Source organism: Drosophila ficusphila, unplaced genomic scaffold (assembly GCF_018152265.1).
Source record: "Drosophila ficusphila isolate 14025-0441.05 unplaced genomic scaffold, ASM1815226v1 contig_758, whole genome shotgun sequence".
Lineage (NCBI taxonomy): Eukaryota > Metazoa > Arthropoda > Insecta > Diptera > Drosophilidae > Drosophila > Drosophila ficusphila.
The window spans coordinates 779982-797072 of NW_025064700.1; the positions used below are offsets into that span (position 1 = coordinate 779982).

General features: G+C 44.0%; 2 protein-coding genes across 2 annotated transcripts; both read right to left on the minus strand.

Moving 5' to 3' along the window:
- Window positions 1-4537: 4537 nt before the first annotated feature.
- Window positions 4538-7539, minus strand: LOC122320695. The gene is made up of 2 exons (XM_043208862.1): window positions 6263-7539; window positions 4538-5111 (listed from the first exon to the last, which is right to left on the minus strand). Exons 1-2 carry the CDS (start codon window positions 7537-7539, stop codon window positions 4538-4540), a joined length of 1851 nt encoding a protein of 616 aa, XP_043064797.1.
- An 18-nt stretch (window positions 7540-7557) lies between these two features.
- On the minus strand, window positions 7558-9681 carry LOC122320696. The gene has a single exon (XM_043208863.1). It carries the CDS (start codon window positions 9679-9681, stop codon window positions 7558-7560), a length of 2124 nt encoding a protein of 707 aa, XP_043064798.1.
- Window positions 9682-17091: the final 7410 nt, after the last annotated feature.

A 17091-nucleotide genomic window follows, 5' to 3' on the forward strand; every position in this document is an offset into this window, starting at 1 on the left:
TTGCGAATAGGCGCAAGCTAATAAGCAACCCCGGACAAACAGCGGGTACACCGGAGTCGGTGTACTGATGAGACGTTTATCTAGCCGTCTTCAAAAGTATAGCCTCACATACTCCTCTTCCCTCACGACTACCTATCAACTCCCCTCCCCACACAATCTCACTCCGGGCCGGACTAAGGTGTCATCCGACCCGTGCCGATAGTCAGCCTGGCTGGGGGCCCGGATTAACAAATAGCCCAGTCTCTCACGGAGGGTTCAGGCAAGTGGCGAACGCCTGTCCTAACTGCGCCTTACCCGGATATGTCGGATCCCTGCCCGGGTGGACCATACCTTCTCCGCAACTCGTGGGATTCGATTATGAAGAAACATACGAACACCAAATTGCCGCAGGAAATCCCTGCATCAAGTGCCGCAAGGCTCTTGGAAAACAGACTCCTTGACGGAGTGCGACCCCAGGTGGGACCAGCCCCACCCAGGAGCGCAGCATCCATCAGGAGTGCGTCACGGACGCAGAATGTGGGACAACCCCCACAACGATCGACTGTTCCAGTACGGGAACGTGGGCTACCGGCAGGACCATCCCGGCCGGCATGCCCACCCCCCGCGGCTGTACAGAAGACCAAGCCCGCCAATAAGGCAGATGTCCTTCCAGCCAGAGGACAACCAGGAGGCCTTGGCGACCCCAACAGGAAAGGCCTGTCGGGGTCCAAGGTCAAATGGTACCTCAGGTATCTTCAGGAGGGCATGACACCTGATGAAGCTTTGAAGAAGGCGAAGGAGCCACGACCAGTGGCACAAAATGTTGCCCCTGCCAGCAAGCGGGCAAATAGTACCCTCACCACTCCGATGGACACCCCCAAAAAGGTCCAAGTCAGAGGGCATCAAAGAGGCAGCGGCACCCTCCCCCCCGTCCCCCAAGGCCTGATGAGCCTAGCACATCGAAGGCGGCGGCGACGAGGAGACCCCCCTGAGGCATCTGCTGGCACACCCAGCGTGCCGAAGGCGGGTGACAAGGGTGAGAAGCAGCCACCCTCCACTCACTGGCACACACACCTCCTACGCGGAGGCCGCCAAGAGAGGAGAGTTGCGGTACTACCTGAGGACTACCCGCAGGTGTACCTGAGCAACGAAGAGCTTGCCGAGCTGGAGGAGGCCATAATGGACGACGTAGTCACGTCTGAATGGGACTCAGCAGAGGTATTCAGAGGTATCCACTTTAGGGTCGGATACCTCCTGATAGACTGCTTGGACCAGGACTCGGCGGACTGGCTGAGGGCTGTAACGCCTCAGCTAAGGACGTGGAAGGGCGTGCCCCTTGACACTAGGGTAGGAGAAGACATTCCTGCGGCATACAATGTCACAGTCTTCTGCCCTAGAAGTGCAGAAAAAAGCAATGAGGAGCTTCTGATGATGCTGGGACGCCAGAACAGAATGGAGGTCGATTCCTGGAAGGTGATCTCCCGAAGGAACGACGGAGGCGGGGCACTCCTCGTTATAGGGATAGACCAACTCACCCGAGATAAGATCGTCTCTAAAGGGCACCAGCTGAACTTTAGATTCGGGACCGTCTCGGTGAGTGGTCTCAGGAAGGCGGCGAAGATGGCGGCAACAGAAGCAGCGCCCCCCGGCCCCCAAAGACGGCAAAGTGAAGGTCGAGGAATCCCTCGGAAAGCCACAAGAGCCATTGGGTGCAAAGGAGGAGGCTATCGCCGATATGAACGTGAATTCCCGGCCCCTTCACAAAACATGGAGCACCCGCTCCAGTAATGGCTGCACACCGCAGCACGCAGCTAGCCCAGGTGAACTTACACCGGGCCAAGGCGGTATACGCCGTCCTGGCCAGGTTGTTCACCTCCTAACATCTCGAGCTAGCTCTCATTCAGGAGCCTTGGTGCAATCAGGGCATTAAAGGCCTGTACACCAAGGAATCAAAGGTAATATGCGACCAACGGGGTGCACACCCAAGAGCATGCATATTAATAAGGAAAGATATCAATTATAATATCCTTTCAGAGTTCCTAAGCAGTGACTGTGTCGCGGTAACGCTGAGCGGCACAGGAAAGTTACCAGCGATCGCCATAGCATCGGCGTATTTCGCTGGGGATGCAGAATGCGCACCACCGGAAATCATCGGACTCGTGGAATGCTGCAGGAGGAAGAAGTTACCCCTAATCATAGGATGTGACGCCAATGCACATCACGTGATATGGGGAAGCACCGACGTCAACAACAGAGGTGAGCAGCTAATAGAGTTTATTGTAAATAGTAACCTAGAAATCGGTAATGTCGGGTCCACACCGACATTCATTACTAGAGTAAGAGAGGAGGTCCTAGACATAACTCTGATGAGCAGGTCTCTAGGACCACTTATCAAGAACTGGCATGTGTCGCCAGAGGAATCAATGTCGGATCACCAAATCATTAGATTTGAAGTAGACTTCAACACCGCTAGGGACGACCCCAAAAGGAATCCCAAGAAAACAAACTGGGATCGGTTCAAGTCCTCTCTTGAGCTCGATCTCTCTAACGAACCGTCAGGTATACCCAGACATTCTTTAGAACTGGATCAGGCAGTGGATAACCTTTGCAAGAAGATAACCAATGCTTTTGAGAACAGTTGCCCTCTTGGCAGACGGAAAGCAGATAGAGACGGCCCATGGTGGAATGACAACCTGGAACGGCTCCGAATCTCCACCCGCCGGCTCTTTAACAGAGCAAAAACGAGCGAGGATAACTGGAGACAATACAAATAAAGCCTGACGCTCTACAACAAAGAGATCAGGAAGGGCAAACGGAAGAACTACAGAGACTTATGTGAGGCAATCAGCACTGCCCATGAAGGGGTAAGATTGCACAAGGCTATGGCCAAAGTTGCACCAGAAAGTAACCTAGCCCTGAGGAAATGTGACAACTCTTATACTTCCGACGACAGAGATAAACTAGCTTTACTTTTTAAAACACACTTCCCCGGGAGCTCACCCCTGGCGGAAGTTACGTCCAACCCAATGGAGGCATCGTCCACTCCAAGACACTTCAGACCAGGGACTGGGCAATTGCCAAGTCTCTAGTCTCTCCGGAGAGACTTAAATGGGCAATTGGGACCTTCCAACCATTTAAGTCACCTGGTATGGATGGTATCTCTCCATCATTCCTGCAGCAGGGACTGGATTTACTCCTAACCCGCTTAAGGAGACTGATTCTAAGCAGCCTAGCAATTGGACACATCCCAAATGCGTGGCGTAGAGCTAGGGTAGTCTTTATCCCCAAAGCAGGGAAGAAAGACATCACCAACCCAAAGTCCTTCAGACCCATCAGCTTAACTTCGTTTTGCCTTAAAACGTTGGAAAAGCTGGTAGACTACCATATTAGGAGCACAGTTCTTAAGGACTGTCCGCTGCAACCCACGCAGCACGCATACAGGGCAGGTCGTTCAACAGACACTGCACTGTACCACTTTGTCACACTCTTGAAGGGGTAGTGGACAACAAAGAAGTTGCAATCTGCGCCTTTTTGGATATAGAAGGAGCCTTTGACAATGCGTCGCATGATGCTGTCTTAGCAGCCCTCGCCAGAAGGAATATAGACGCGACAACAAGAAGGTGGATTGGAGCCTTGTTAAGCTCCAGGCAGGCAACAGCACAATGACCGTTGCCACAAACAGAGGATGTCCGCAAGGTGGAGTCTTGTCTCCTTTACTGTGGAGCCTACTAGTAGATGAAATACTAAAGAAACTCGCCGACAGAGGAATACAATGTCAGGGCTATGCCGATGACATAGTAATAGTATCCAAAGGGAAATTTGAAGAAACGCTTTGCGATATTGTCCAACTCGGACTCAAGATAACGCTTGACTGGTGCAGGGAAGTTGGACTTAACCTCAACCCCGCAAAAGCAGTCATTGTTCCTTTTACAATGAAGTACAAACTAAAGAAGATGAACCAAATCATGCTGCTAGGTACTCCCGTAGCAATAAGCCGGGAAGTTAAGTACCTCGGAGTTACCTTCGACAGAAGGCTAACGTTTGCAACCCATATGCAAAAGACAGTGGATAAGTGCCTCAGGGCTCTCTTCACCTGTCGGAAAATTGCAGCGAAATCTTGGGGAACCTCACCCCAAATTATCAGATGGTTATACCTTATAATTGTGAGGCCAATACTCACATATGGGTCAGTAGCCTGGGGTAAACGAGCTAGGCTCGTTACCACACAGAAACAGCTCCAAAGGCTGCAAAGACTGGCATGCATATTGTTGCATCCACAAGCGTTTTTGTGGTGACATGAAACTAGGATCTGGGCGGTGTGAAAAATGGGGCGTGAAAAGTCTGTACCGCTTAAAGAGAGTGTTCTTCGTTTCACTATTTCATTCGTACTGATCGTTTATTCTGCTGCGCAAAGTGCAGCTAGCATAACATGACTATCGTAACATAATAAATACCAGAAAGTTAACAGTCTCTGATATGTATACAGGAAAATACTAAGGGAATAACAAAGTTTGACCGAACATCCCGGCACCCTTGAAAGGATCCACTTTCAAAATTCTCAGTCCTTCAGGTCAGATGTAGGGATTAATGCCAACTTGTGTATTGGTCGAGAGCAGTAGCCGTTAGGTGTTCTGACATGAACAACTCTGACGAGACCGTCTTTTCCGACTACAACGAAGTCAATACGGCCGAGTTTCCAATGCTGTGGAGGACGATTGTCGTCGTGGATGATGACTAAAGATCCAACGGTGACGTTTGTTGAAGATTGTGACCATTTAGTGCGGGCTCGCAGTTCGTTGATGTATTCCGCTGACCAACGACGCCAAAACTCTTGCTTGATGGCCGTCACGACGTCAAAGCGCTGAAGATTGGTGATGTTGGCTGTGGTGACGTGGCGTTCCAGCAAGGCACGCAACGGCTTTCCAACCAGCAGGTGACCCGGAGTGATCGCTCCAAAATCACTCGGATCAGGCGATAATGGGGTTAACGGGCGTGAGTTGAGTATGGCCTCAACTTCAGCTGCCACGGTGGTGAGCTCTTCAAAGGTGGGCCGCGTATTCATAAGAGTTCTGTTCAGCAGTCCTTTTGCACTTTTTACTGCCGCTTCCCAAAGTCCGCCGAAATGTGCGGCTCTGGGGGGATAAAGTGAAAATTAATAAAATCAGAAGAACAAAAGGATTCAATTGCATTTCGTGTTGCGGTCAAAGATGAATTTCTTGAGTTCTTGAAGATGGTTAGAAGCGCCTGCAAAATTTGTGGCATTGTCACAATAAATGTCCGTGGGCAATGCGCGTCGAGCAATCATTCGTTTGAGTGCAGCGAGAAACGCCTTAGTCGATAGTTCTGAAACGACTTCTATGTGTACAGCCTTTGATGCCATACAGACGAAGATTGCCAAGTAAGACTTCACAGGACCCTTTCCACGGATGCGAAGATAAGTGTTGATTGGACCGCAAAAGTCGACGCCGCACTTCGAAAAAGGTTGTTGCTCTTGTAGTTTCGGTTTGTAGCGAACACAAGAGACGCACGATCGAACGACTCGCCGGGTTAAGTCTCTGACATTGACTATCCAGAATTCCAAACGACTGAGCGCCACCAAAGCTTTCGGTCCAGCGTGAAAGTTTCGAAGATGAAGATGTCGAACATAAATCCAGGATATATGGGACTTCTTAGGCAAAAGAATCGGGTGCTTCTCACGTTCTGAGATGTTGGCGTTTTCGAGCCTGCCGCCGACTCTGATGAGCTGGAAACCTGAGGAAGATTCAATGAAAGGGTTGAGAAATTTCAGCTGTCCTTTCAGCGGTCGAGATTTTAGTAGCAGCGGAAATTTGATTGAAAACGATTGATGTTGGAGATTCCATATGATGCAGTTGGATGCATGTTGTAGTTCCTCCGATGTCAATCCAGCCGCTTTGGTATTATTCGTTTTGCTTGTGAGACGATAGAAGCGGAATATCCATGCGATTACGCGTAGACACCGAGTATACGAGCTGATTGATTCCATCCTTTCAAGTAAATGGTTTGACCCCACAACGGCTGTGAATGTGCTTTTTCGTTTCTCTGAATTAACTACTTCCTGGTCAAGATTCCTCAGCTTGGGAGGCTGAGGCCAATCTGACATATGTTGCGATAGAAAGGGCGGTCCAGAAAACCATATTGAAGCTTGGAGTTCGTGTGTTGTAGCTCCTCTGGACACAATATCAGCTGGGTTGAGCGATGTGGGTACATATCTCCATTCTCCAGTCGATGTTGAATCTTGTATTTCGGATACTCGATTTCCTACGAATGTCGATAGTGTAACAGAATGCTCCTGTAGCCAATGCAGTACGATCTGGGAATCCAAAAGTATGAGGTATACGGCTTGTCCTGTAGCATCGGGAGGACCTTAGTATACAACTGCGCCAGCAAGTGCGCTCCGTACAATTCCAATTTTGGAAGAGACTTCCTTTTTACCGGGGCCACTCTGGACTTAGAAGTAAACAGTTGAACACCGATGGTTCCGTCAATGCCTACGGTGCGTAGATAAATGGCGCAACCATATGCTCGGATTGACGCGTCACAGAATCCGTGAATCTGAACTGATGGGTATTGAGCTTGTAGACAATAGCGTGGCACCGAAAGGTTTGAACAGGTTCTTAAGGATTCCAAGCACTTGCTCCAAGCGATTTGCAAGTGTTGCGGTACCGATTCATCCCAACTCAATCCTGCTAGCCAGAGTTCCTGTAGAATGATCTTGGCGACGATAATTAGCGTTGACAGCAATCCAAGTGGGTCGTATAGTGCAGACGCAACAGATAGAATCGTACGTTTTGTGATTGCTGCAGGCACGGTTTTGGGCGCAAATGCAAATCGTAGGACATCGGAATTCTGATCCCACTGTACTCCAAGTGCACTAGTCATAGCGTTTATGCATGGATTGAGATCCTTGTTGTTACGACTCTCGACGAATTCCATGTGATTTGAGTGCCATTTGGTAAGCGGAAACTGACCGCGTTCTAGTAATTTGGTAACTTGATCCTTTATGACTGACAGAGTCGATATTTCGTCTGCACCAGTTATTAAACCGTCGATATAGAATGAAGTCCTTATAACGGCAGCACCAATGGGAAATTCAGCGCCATGAAGATCCGCTAAATGGTGTAGGCTACGTACAGCGAGATATGGTGCGGAAGCCGTTCCGTAAGTGATCGTATTAAGCTGATATGTGCGTAGTTGATCGCCTGGAAAATCTCGCCAGAGAATGTACTGAAATTTGCGGTCACTAATATCAACATTTACTTGCCTGTACATCTTCGCTATGTCGGCTGTCAGGGCATATCTTGAAAGTCCAAAACGTAGCAGTAGCATGAAGAGATCATCTTGAATCGTGGGACCGCAAAGTAAGATGTCATTCAAGGAGACTTGACTTGACGTTTTGCAGGACGCATCGAATACAACTGGAAGCTTTGTAGATTTACTGGCTGGCTTTATCACACAGTGGTGAGGAATGTAGTAGTGAGGGGCCGATAAATTGGGATTTGCCACTAGCTCCATGTGACCCATTTGTTCATATTCGTTCATGAACGTCCTATATTGGGCTTAGACTTCCGGTGAACGTACAAGTCGCCGTTCGACGTTGAGAAATCTTCGACGAGCAATGTCAACCGAATTGCCAAGCTGAGTAGGGGCATCCTTGAATGGTAACTTAACGACGATCCTTCCGTTTGCTTCTAAGCGAGTTGACTGCTTGAAGTGTGTCTCACATAACTGATGTTCTGGCTTAAGTCGTTCACCCGAGGTGCTGATTGTTTCGACCTCCCACAGACGCTTAAGATTTGCATCAATGGCTGCAGAGCTTTGAGCCAGATATGCGTAGGACTCCTTTGATTGGTTTGGGCGATGGCTTCCCGCTACTACCCAACCGAATAGTGTCTTCTGGAGAGTCGGCAAATTGGAGCCCAGTTTGACTTGGCCCACTGCTAGAATATCGTAGAATGCCTCTGCACCTAGCAGCATGTCGAAGTTTCGGGAAAGATGAAATTGTTCGTCCGCTAACGGCGTGTTGGGTGGAAGGTTCCAGTTCGAGATGTCAATTTGAGTATCCGGTTGATATGCAATGTTAGGCGTTATGCAGAGATCGAGAGACAATTCGAAAGGCGAAAGACGAGATTTGTTTGTTGTTGATGTACGGTGTTTGATGTGCGTGTTCGAGTCGCCGATACTGCGAATTTGAACACTATGTTTGTCCCTCGGCAATCTAAGCATTTGAGCAAAAGCCTCGGTTATAAAATTGACCTGAGAGCAGGAGTCGAGAAGCGCTCTTCCGAGTCTGAAGGAGCCAACTGAGTCCTGAACTTGTACCATTGCTGTGGCTAGGATGACTTGTGATCCCCCTCTTGCATCTGATTGAGCGTGCGCATGGGTTGCAGCTCCGATAGGATACGGCTGCACATTCACGTAGTTTGGTGCTGCGCTCAATTGTGGTTGAGAATAAGCTGCTGTTCCGCTGTGCTGGGACGAGCTTGTCGAAGGAAATGATAACGACTTCGGAGAGTTGTGGTGATGCAAGAGCGTATGATGCGGCTGATTGCAACTTCGACAGCGATTTTTCGACGGGCAATTTGACACCTTATGTCCCTTGCCAAGATAATTGACGCAAAGGCCATGTTTTTTCACCACTTCTAGGCGTTGCAGTGAGTCCAAATTCCGAAACTGGTCGCAGGCAATGAGTCCAGCGCTGGAGCAAAAGACGCATGTGGTCTTGGTGAGTGCAAATGATACGTTGTGAGCGTTGTTGGTTGCACCCGATATTGGTTTAGTCTGGACAGGCCTTCGAAGTTGAGTTGAGGAAGATCCACTGGATACTAGAAATTGGCAGTGGCGTTCGAGCACAATAGCGCACTGGGTCCAGGATGGCAACGAAGAGTAGTCCAGGGATACATTCCATTTATTCCGAGGTTGTTGATCGCACTTGTCCATGACCAGGTAGATCAGCATTGCCTCCGAAATTTGTGCATCTGAGCCCAGCGACGACAGAGAGCTGAATAGGGCGGATGAATTATCGATCAAGCTTCGCAATTGTTGTGCATTCGAAGAGTTAACAGGCTGCAATTTAAAGATTGTGGTTATTGTTTGCATAAATATTAGCGCTGGCTTGTCGTATCGAGCCTTCAACTTATCCAAAGCCTTGGGAAAGTTTTCGCTGGTCACTGGAAACGCCTTTACTGCTTCCAGAGCTGGGCCCTTCAAACAGTTGAGAAGATGGTTGAATTTCTCAATTGATGACAAATTCTCACGTCCAGTAAGCTGCATAAACGAAGTAATGAAGTTTTTATACTCCGTGTGAGTACCATCAAAGGTTGGCAGCGGCAGCCTTGGGAGCTTTGACTGCGGCAGTGCCGGTGGATTGGATTCGAGCATTGTGCTGCTTAGATTTTCACCGAGTAGTTGTTTGATAGCCAATTTGGTCGCTATATATGACTCCTCAATGTCAACACGCCCGTTGTCCGCTGAATCCAGAGTTTCAATTTTAGTTTGAGTCACTAGCGCCTGTTTAAAGTAGGATTCCAAAATTCCCAGACGGCATTGGAGTTCAGCGGTAGAGCGGTTGAAAGACTCCTCTTCAACATGTTCGTCAACTACTGATTTAATTCGCGAAATGTTTCGTTTGACATTGGCTCTTAGACGTTTGGCCTCGTCAAGTTGGGTTACACTTGGAACCATTATTTTTCAGTTAGGTTAAGGTTGAAGCGTATCAAAGTTCTGAACCGGTGTAGCGCGAAGACTTGCCGTTAGATTCCGAAAGCGACAAATTTGTTGAGCGACAAGCGGCTACACAGTTGCAGAAATTAGCGAAAACGAAAGAACTGCAAGCAAAGATTCCCTTTCAATTTCGGTTTAAGTGAGGAGAGGAATTTCAAGCGCAAAGCGAAATCGAAGAATTGTCCCGTTTGTTAGCGACACTTGACTGCTCGCACTTGTGATCGTATGCGTATGTGTGCAGCTGTGTGCATACGGATCGCGCGAGAACGTTTAATTTATGAGTTTATTAGTTTATTTAAATGCTTATTTAACACACTGTCCCACGTTGGGCGCCAAAATGTTGCATCCACAAGCGTTTTTGTGGTGACATGAAACTAGGATCTGGGCGGTGTGAAAAATGGGGCGTGAAAAGTTTGTACCGCTTAAAGAGAGTGTTCTTCGTTTCACTATTTCATTCGTACTGATCGTTTATTCTGCTGCGCAAAGTGCAGCTAGCATAACATGACTATCGTAACATAATAAATACCAGAAAGTTAACAGTCTCTGATATGTATACAGGAAAATACTAAGGGAATAACAAAGTTTGACCGAACACATATGTATGACAGGAGCAATGAGAACCTGCCCCACTGCGGCACTGGAAGTTCTCATGGAACTCACTCCGTTACACTGCGTAGTAGAGTTACAGCGGAAGGCCACCCTACTAAGAATCACTTCTTGTGGTAATGGCAGTGACCGCATCCTCAGTTCTGGGGATGCAGCAAAACTACTAGTCGAACTTCCCCTGAGCTCACACCCCAGGGACGAAATGACAGTAGAATTCATCTTTGAAAAGAATTTCTCTGCTCATCTGAGCAACAAGAAAGAATGGACCACCATGAAGGAAGTACACTCCATGCGAGTCACACTATAGCATGGTATACGGACGGGTCTTTAACACACCAAGGCACTGGCCTTGGAGAAGTAGGACCACGAATCAAATACCATGAATCGTTAGGCCAATACACCAGCATATTCCAAGCTGAAGTTTGCGCCATAGGACGGTGTGCAGAGCTCAATATAAAGCGTGGGTACACAAACAAGGACATTGCGATCCTCTCGGACAGTCGAGCGGCAATTACTGCACTATGCAGCAATAGAATCACCTCGAAGCTGGTACGAGAAGTAAGAAAAAAGCTGAACCTTCTGGGCAGCAACAACAGGCTGTCATTAAGATGGATTCCAGGACACAAATACATATCCGGGAATGAACTAGCCGACAGGCTAGCAAAACTAGGGGCGGAACGACCCCTTATAGGACCCGAGCCTTACTGTGGCATAGGCAGACACACAGTCAAAGATTACCTAAGAACGGAAGAGGTACATATGAGGCAAGCCTGCTGGGTAGACACCACAGGCCAAAGACAAGCCAAAACCCTCATCGTCAATTATGACATGAAGAAGTTTAAGAAACTTATACTACTAGGGAAGAGATCACTTAGGATAGTTACTGGCTTACTAACCGGACACTGCAAACTAAGGAGACACCTATTTAATATAGGGATTACAAACAGAAAAACATGCAGATTCTGTGATAGCGAGGATGAAACCTCCCTACACATAATATCAGATTGCCCAGCACTAAGTAGCCTGAGGAGCAGAACCCTCGGGTCCAGGTTCCTTACGCTTGGGAACTCTGGAAGCATCGACCCGATAAAGCTCCTTAACCTTATTGAAGGAGCCGGGTTGATGGGTGAGCTCTAAGCTCAGATAGGGGGCCAGTTTAAAAAATTGTTAGAATAATGTAGTACTTTAAGATTTTAACACATTTTGTTAGTTTTTTTTGCAGTTTTTCCTCGTGCGAAATAAAATTTAAAAATTGCCCGAATTTCTGCGTTTGTGAACTCCATTTCAATCGATTGTAATTTTTTGTTGTGGAAGCTCATGTAAACAAACTATAAGTAATTTTAAAGGTGATGCCAATACCTTTCAAACGATATACAGCATTGCCAGATACGATTATATTTGACTTAACAAGCGAAGCGCGAAATTTGAATGTAAAAACCGGTATGTCATTACCAAACAACCTAATATTCGTGAATTCTCAGTTTAAATTCAAATAATTAAACATTACTTTAACACTTTCCCTTGATAATTAGAGTTGAATTACTGAGTCTCTCCCTCTATCTACATAAGTTCTATCTTCACCGAAAGAATATTCAGGCGTGTTCTCTGCAGCGGCTTCGGGAGGATGTCCGTCAATTAATCTTCTATGGAGATTTGTTGAACCCTAAGTTTCCCTTCTATCACTTTTTCTCTTATAAAAAAATGGGTGATGGAAATATGTTTGGTTCTGCGGTGAAACTCCGGGTTTTGAGACAGCTTCACTGCTGCGGAATTGTCAACTTGTTTGATGGGAACGTCTTTGAGTTTGACGATCCATCTGAAGAGCCTGCTTAACCAAATTGCTTTTTTTGCTCCTTCGCACAGTGGGCGATTTGGTCTCGCTAGCGGCATTTAATTAATAACTTCTAAACTAAAATAGATATCTTTAGTTGGTTTTTTTTCACTGATCAAAGAAAAATCATACAATTTTTTAAGTTAAAAAAAGTTTTTTTTAAATATTTTTTTATTTTTTTTTTTTTAATTAAAAAAAATATTTTTTAATTTTAAATTTGGTTTTATTTTTATGTTTTTTAAACTTCAATTAATATATTCCATAAACAAACATAATTAAAAAAAGGCAAGAATTTTATTCAGAATCATCGGAATCAGACGGCGGCATAGTAAAAATACTAAAATATACTGAAAAAGACCCCTTTTTGCTACTGACATTGTGCCTTAAAAGTACCATAGTTTGAAGGCTAGCATGTACTAGCAGTTCATATTACACACATTGGACGCCACAGATTCACACTTTCGGCTAATAAAAGAGTTAAACTGAATCCACTTGAATCAGATAAGTTCTACTCCACGAAAGACAGGTGTACGCTAATCCGGGCTCGTTGTTAATACACTGAATTACCAATACGTTTTATGAGCTACACATTTATAGACCGGTCACAAACATTATTTTTTTTGTAATACATACCTTGAAATTAATAAAAAACCAAACTTTTAATAAATTCACTAAAAATTGTAAATTTCCCAGGAACTTGAATTCGATGCGCGCAAACAGGTAAAATTTTGTAAAGCTCTTTGCAAAATCATTTCCTGTGTTTGTCCGTTCACAGCTGATGATGAGCTGATCGTAGAGCTTTTAAAATGCTTGGATAAATCTAATCAATGTATCTATTATCGAATCGTGAAAAAAAATCATAGCTTTTTGAAAGTTGAAATTTGAATTAAATGCCGCTAGCGAGGCCAAATCGCCCACTGTGCTTCGTTCGCTGCGATAATCTCTGCTTCTGTTGTTGCGGTTGCGACATCTGCTTGTCGTTGGCTAGTCCAGGAAACTGTGCCTCCTGCATACTTCACGACGACTCAAGAAGTAGAACGGGCTGACTAGATCAAAACCGCCAAAGTCTGCATCCCTGAACACTTGTTAAAGTCCCACTACTACATTGCTTCCATAAACGATTTACAGGTCCAAAGTCTCGCTATAAATCGAAAGACTCTTTTGACTCACACGACATCCTCTTGAGTAGGATTTTCCAGTGTTCTCGAAATGAACCCCACACTGTATGCCAGGTTCGGTCTTGTACCAAGCATCGGGTACAACAGGACTCCAACTGCCTGCCTGTAAGAGAACTTGGTTGGCTCGTCAGCTTTCCCTGGTGTGGAAGTTTCTGTGCCCTTCAACATTGGAGTTGAAACTAGCTTACACTCTGAAAAACTCTTCTTGTGCAATTTCAAGTCCCATAAAATAATTTGCTTTCTTTTAAATCGATTTAGAATTCAGATTCAGAAAGTTTCCATCTCTCTTAAATCTGTTGCTGCTAGAAGACCATCATCCACGAAGACCACAAGTATGAGTTTCTGTCCGTTCTTCTCCCGAATATACAGGCATGAATCTGCATCGCTAGCCTTGAACCCATGTTGTTCAGGCCCTAAAGACTTCTCTTCTACTTGCAGACATTGCTGGATCCATCTTCATAATTTGGTGGTTATCTCATATATATGATTTTTTCGAGATGTCCATACAATAAGGCTGTTGATACATCAAATTGCATCAAATAAGATGCTGAGTATCGATCCAATTGTTCCCATCTCTGTCACTGGACTGAAAGTTTCATTGTATTTAATGCCGTAACGTTGACTAAATCCCTAAATGACAAGTCTTGCTTTGAACTTATCAATGCTACCATCAGGATTTTTCTTCAGCTGGAAGACCCACATGCATGGTATCGCCTTTGCACCTGGTTGAAGTTCGGTTAAAGTCCAAATATGATTTCCTTTCATCGAGGCGATTTCTAGATCCATGGCTGTCCTCCACTTTGCTGAATCCTCGCTCCTTAGGGCATTTTCAAGCGTCACAGGATGTTCAGTCATCTGATTCACGACCTCTTCTACTATCATGGCGTAATATTCAAGATGCTGGGGCTTCTTTGGAGTTTAACGATATCTCAGCACTCTCTTGTTCGTCTCTTCCTTAGTGTTGAACTCGAAGTCTTCTTCAGTGAAGGACTCGAACTCTTCTTCAGAGTTGACTGATGGCTGATTATGATCATTTTCTTCGGTCTTGACTTCTGCCTCATCCTTTCTTGGAGGATTTTCCGGTTCTATTAAGAATGAATACTACTGTCGTCACAAGCTCTGCTTACATCGCATCTGGAAAATCAACTTTGCAGCTCGAATACTTCAATGTCCTTGCCATATCCACAATCGTACGGTTTTCGCGTTCATTTCTAGAGTATAAAAATATATCCTACTTATTGAAAGTGTATGCGTGTGTGGTTTATTAGTTAAAAAGTCATGCTCTGATTAAAAAAGAATTATTGAGAGTGTCCAGCTCGCCAACGATTTGATTGGCAAACAATGAATTGAGGTATTTGTATTTCAACGTGTTTCCACCAGGGACCGCAAATAATTATTATGAGTTTAAAAAAATTGAAGCCCAAAACAGTCTCCAAAAAAATTGGAAAAAATTGTCATAAGTTAAATTTTCATGGCGAATTCAAAAACAAGATAAATTTTTTTTTTCAATTTTTACGAAAAATTGATTTTTAATACTTAAAATTAATTTTAATAATAAAAAATTAGTAATAATTATTAAGTATCAATTTTTATATAAAAATTACGCAATAACTTTTATTTTCAACTTTTATTATATAAATTGAAAAATAAAAATTATTCGATAACTTTTATTTTACAAATTGGAAATAAAGATTGAATCTATATATGTATATATACATACTTATTATATACCATCTGAAAGGTATTGATGTGTAGATCATATATATACACACACATTGGATCTGGCTTCTATGGATCAAAAGATATATTAGATATATATATAGATTCAATCTTTATTTTCAATTTTTAAAATAAAAGTTATTGAATAATTTTTATTTTTCAATTTATAAAATAAAAATTGAAAATAAAAGTTATTGCGTAATTTTTATATAAAAATTGATACTTAATAATTATTACTAATTTTTGATTATTAAAATTAATTTTAAGTATTAAAAATCAATTTTTTCGTAAAAATTAAGAAATAACTTTTATTTTGTAATTTTTTGCTTTTTTAATTATAACCGTTACAGTCCCTGGTTTCCACGCGTGCATCTTCAAGACCCACAAAATAGATTTGTAAAAATGTATACGCTTCGTTTGGCATTAACAGTAATGAGCATTTCACGAACTCCGAGCGAACCATGCGTAACGAAGGTCCTCCTCTGCAATCCGACGCATGGTTCGCTCGCTGACACCCAATACTGATGCCAATTTCCGCAACGATTGTCCTGGGTCCTCCAAAATCAGCGCCTGAGCCTTTTCCACGACTGCCGGAGTTCGTGAAATGCGTCCCCTTGAATGATTTCTCCTCGCTGGGTTAGAAAAACCTTCCCTTGACTCTTCAGAAGCATTGTACTTGGATGTAATATCGTACACAGTTGATCTCGGGTACCCGAAGAATCGAATTATTTCTGTCGGCGAACGCCCAGCGCGAAGTCTTTCGATAATCGCGGCTCTTCGGTTGTACTCCGCACTTGTACTTAACATCCCGGCCATTTTTAGGTTATGACTATTTACTAGATGCCCATGGCTTACAAGAACGCCAGTAGCGATCTCTGGAGGAATGACTATGTGGCGGGAAATTTAAATTCAAATTTGTCCGGATTTAAGCGCCGCACCCTGTATATGAATAGGGAGCTACTGCTCGTACAGTTCTACTCCGACTACTGTCGTTAAAGTCTTATCAGTTAAGTATCTCTGAGTCCCTAGAACGTTAAACAGTCCAAAAAAAAAAAAAATTAGTTCAAATTCAAAATCAAATTAATCATCAAGTAATATTGAAAATAATATAAATTTTTCAAAACAAGTTTTCGGGATAAAATTAACTGGATTAATTCATACCTATAGGAAAAATAAAAATTTGAATAACCAGGAAAGCAATGACCAATTCATAAGTTATCCTGAACTCTAAGGAGTCAGGATCAATAAAAAAATATCAAACGCAATATAAACATGACTCATTATGACAATATATATAATAATAATCGCATAGAAACAAAAAAAAAAAAAAATTATCCTGATTCCTATGTGGTGCTATAAGTTGTTAGAGTATATGAGATGGCTTACATATTCAAATTTTTCAAACTGGTTTACATTTGATACTACGTTAATTTCTTATTTTAAGTTTATACCATCTCATATTGTTAGTATGAAGCCTAACAGAGGTTAGTAAAATTGAATTTTCAGCTAGCACTTTCGCGCAGCTTTCTGAATTAGAGTTGTTCGGAGCAGAACCCCTAATTTGTAAATTTTATCCTAAATTCAAATGTCCAACTGATAATGTAACGTAACGTAACGTAAACGTAAAGTTGTTTACCAACACCCGCATAATTGCAATCGCGCCTAACTTTGCTTATCTTGTTTTATCTATCTCTATTATCATCACTTCTTTTCGCAACTCTTAACCGATTCAATTTTCGTTCGATCTCGCAAAACCCTCGCAAGCAAGTTGTCGGCCGCGATCTTGTAAACAAAAAACACACAAACATTGTACACAAGAACAAACAAATAACACTCAGAGACACAAATATAAAACCACATCTCATTTAAATCACAAACATTGGCCTTTTTTGGAAGTGCACAAAGCGGTAGCAACAAATTAGTTGCATTCCTCTGAACATTTGGTGACCCCGACGTGATCTACGTGGGGTGTGTTTTTTATTTCGTTTTTCGGTTTCACAAATCGGTGAAAAGGCCTATCAGTGCATTTGGACACCA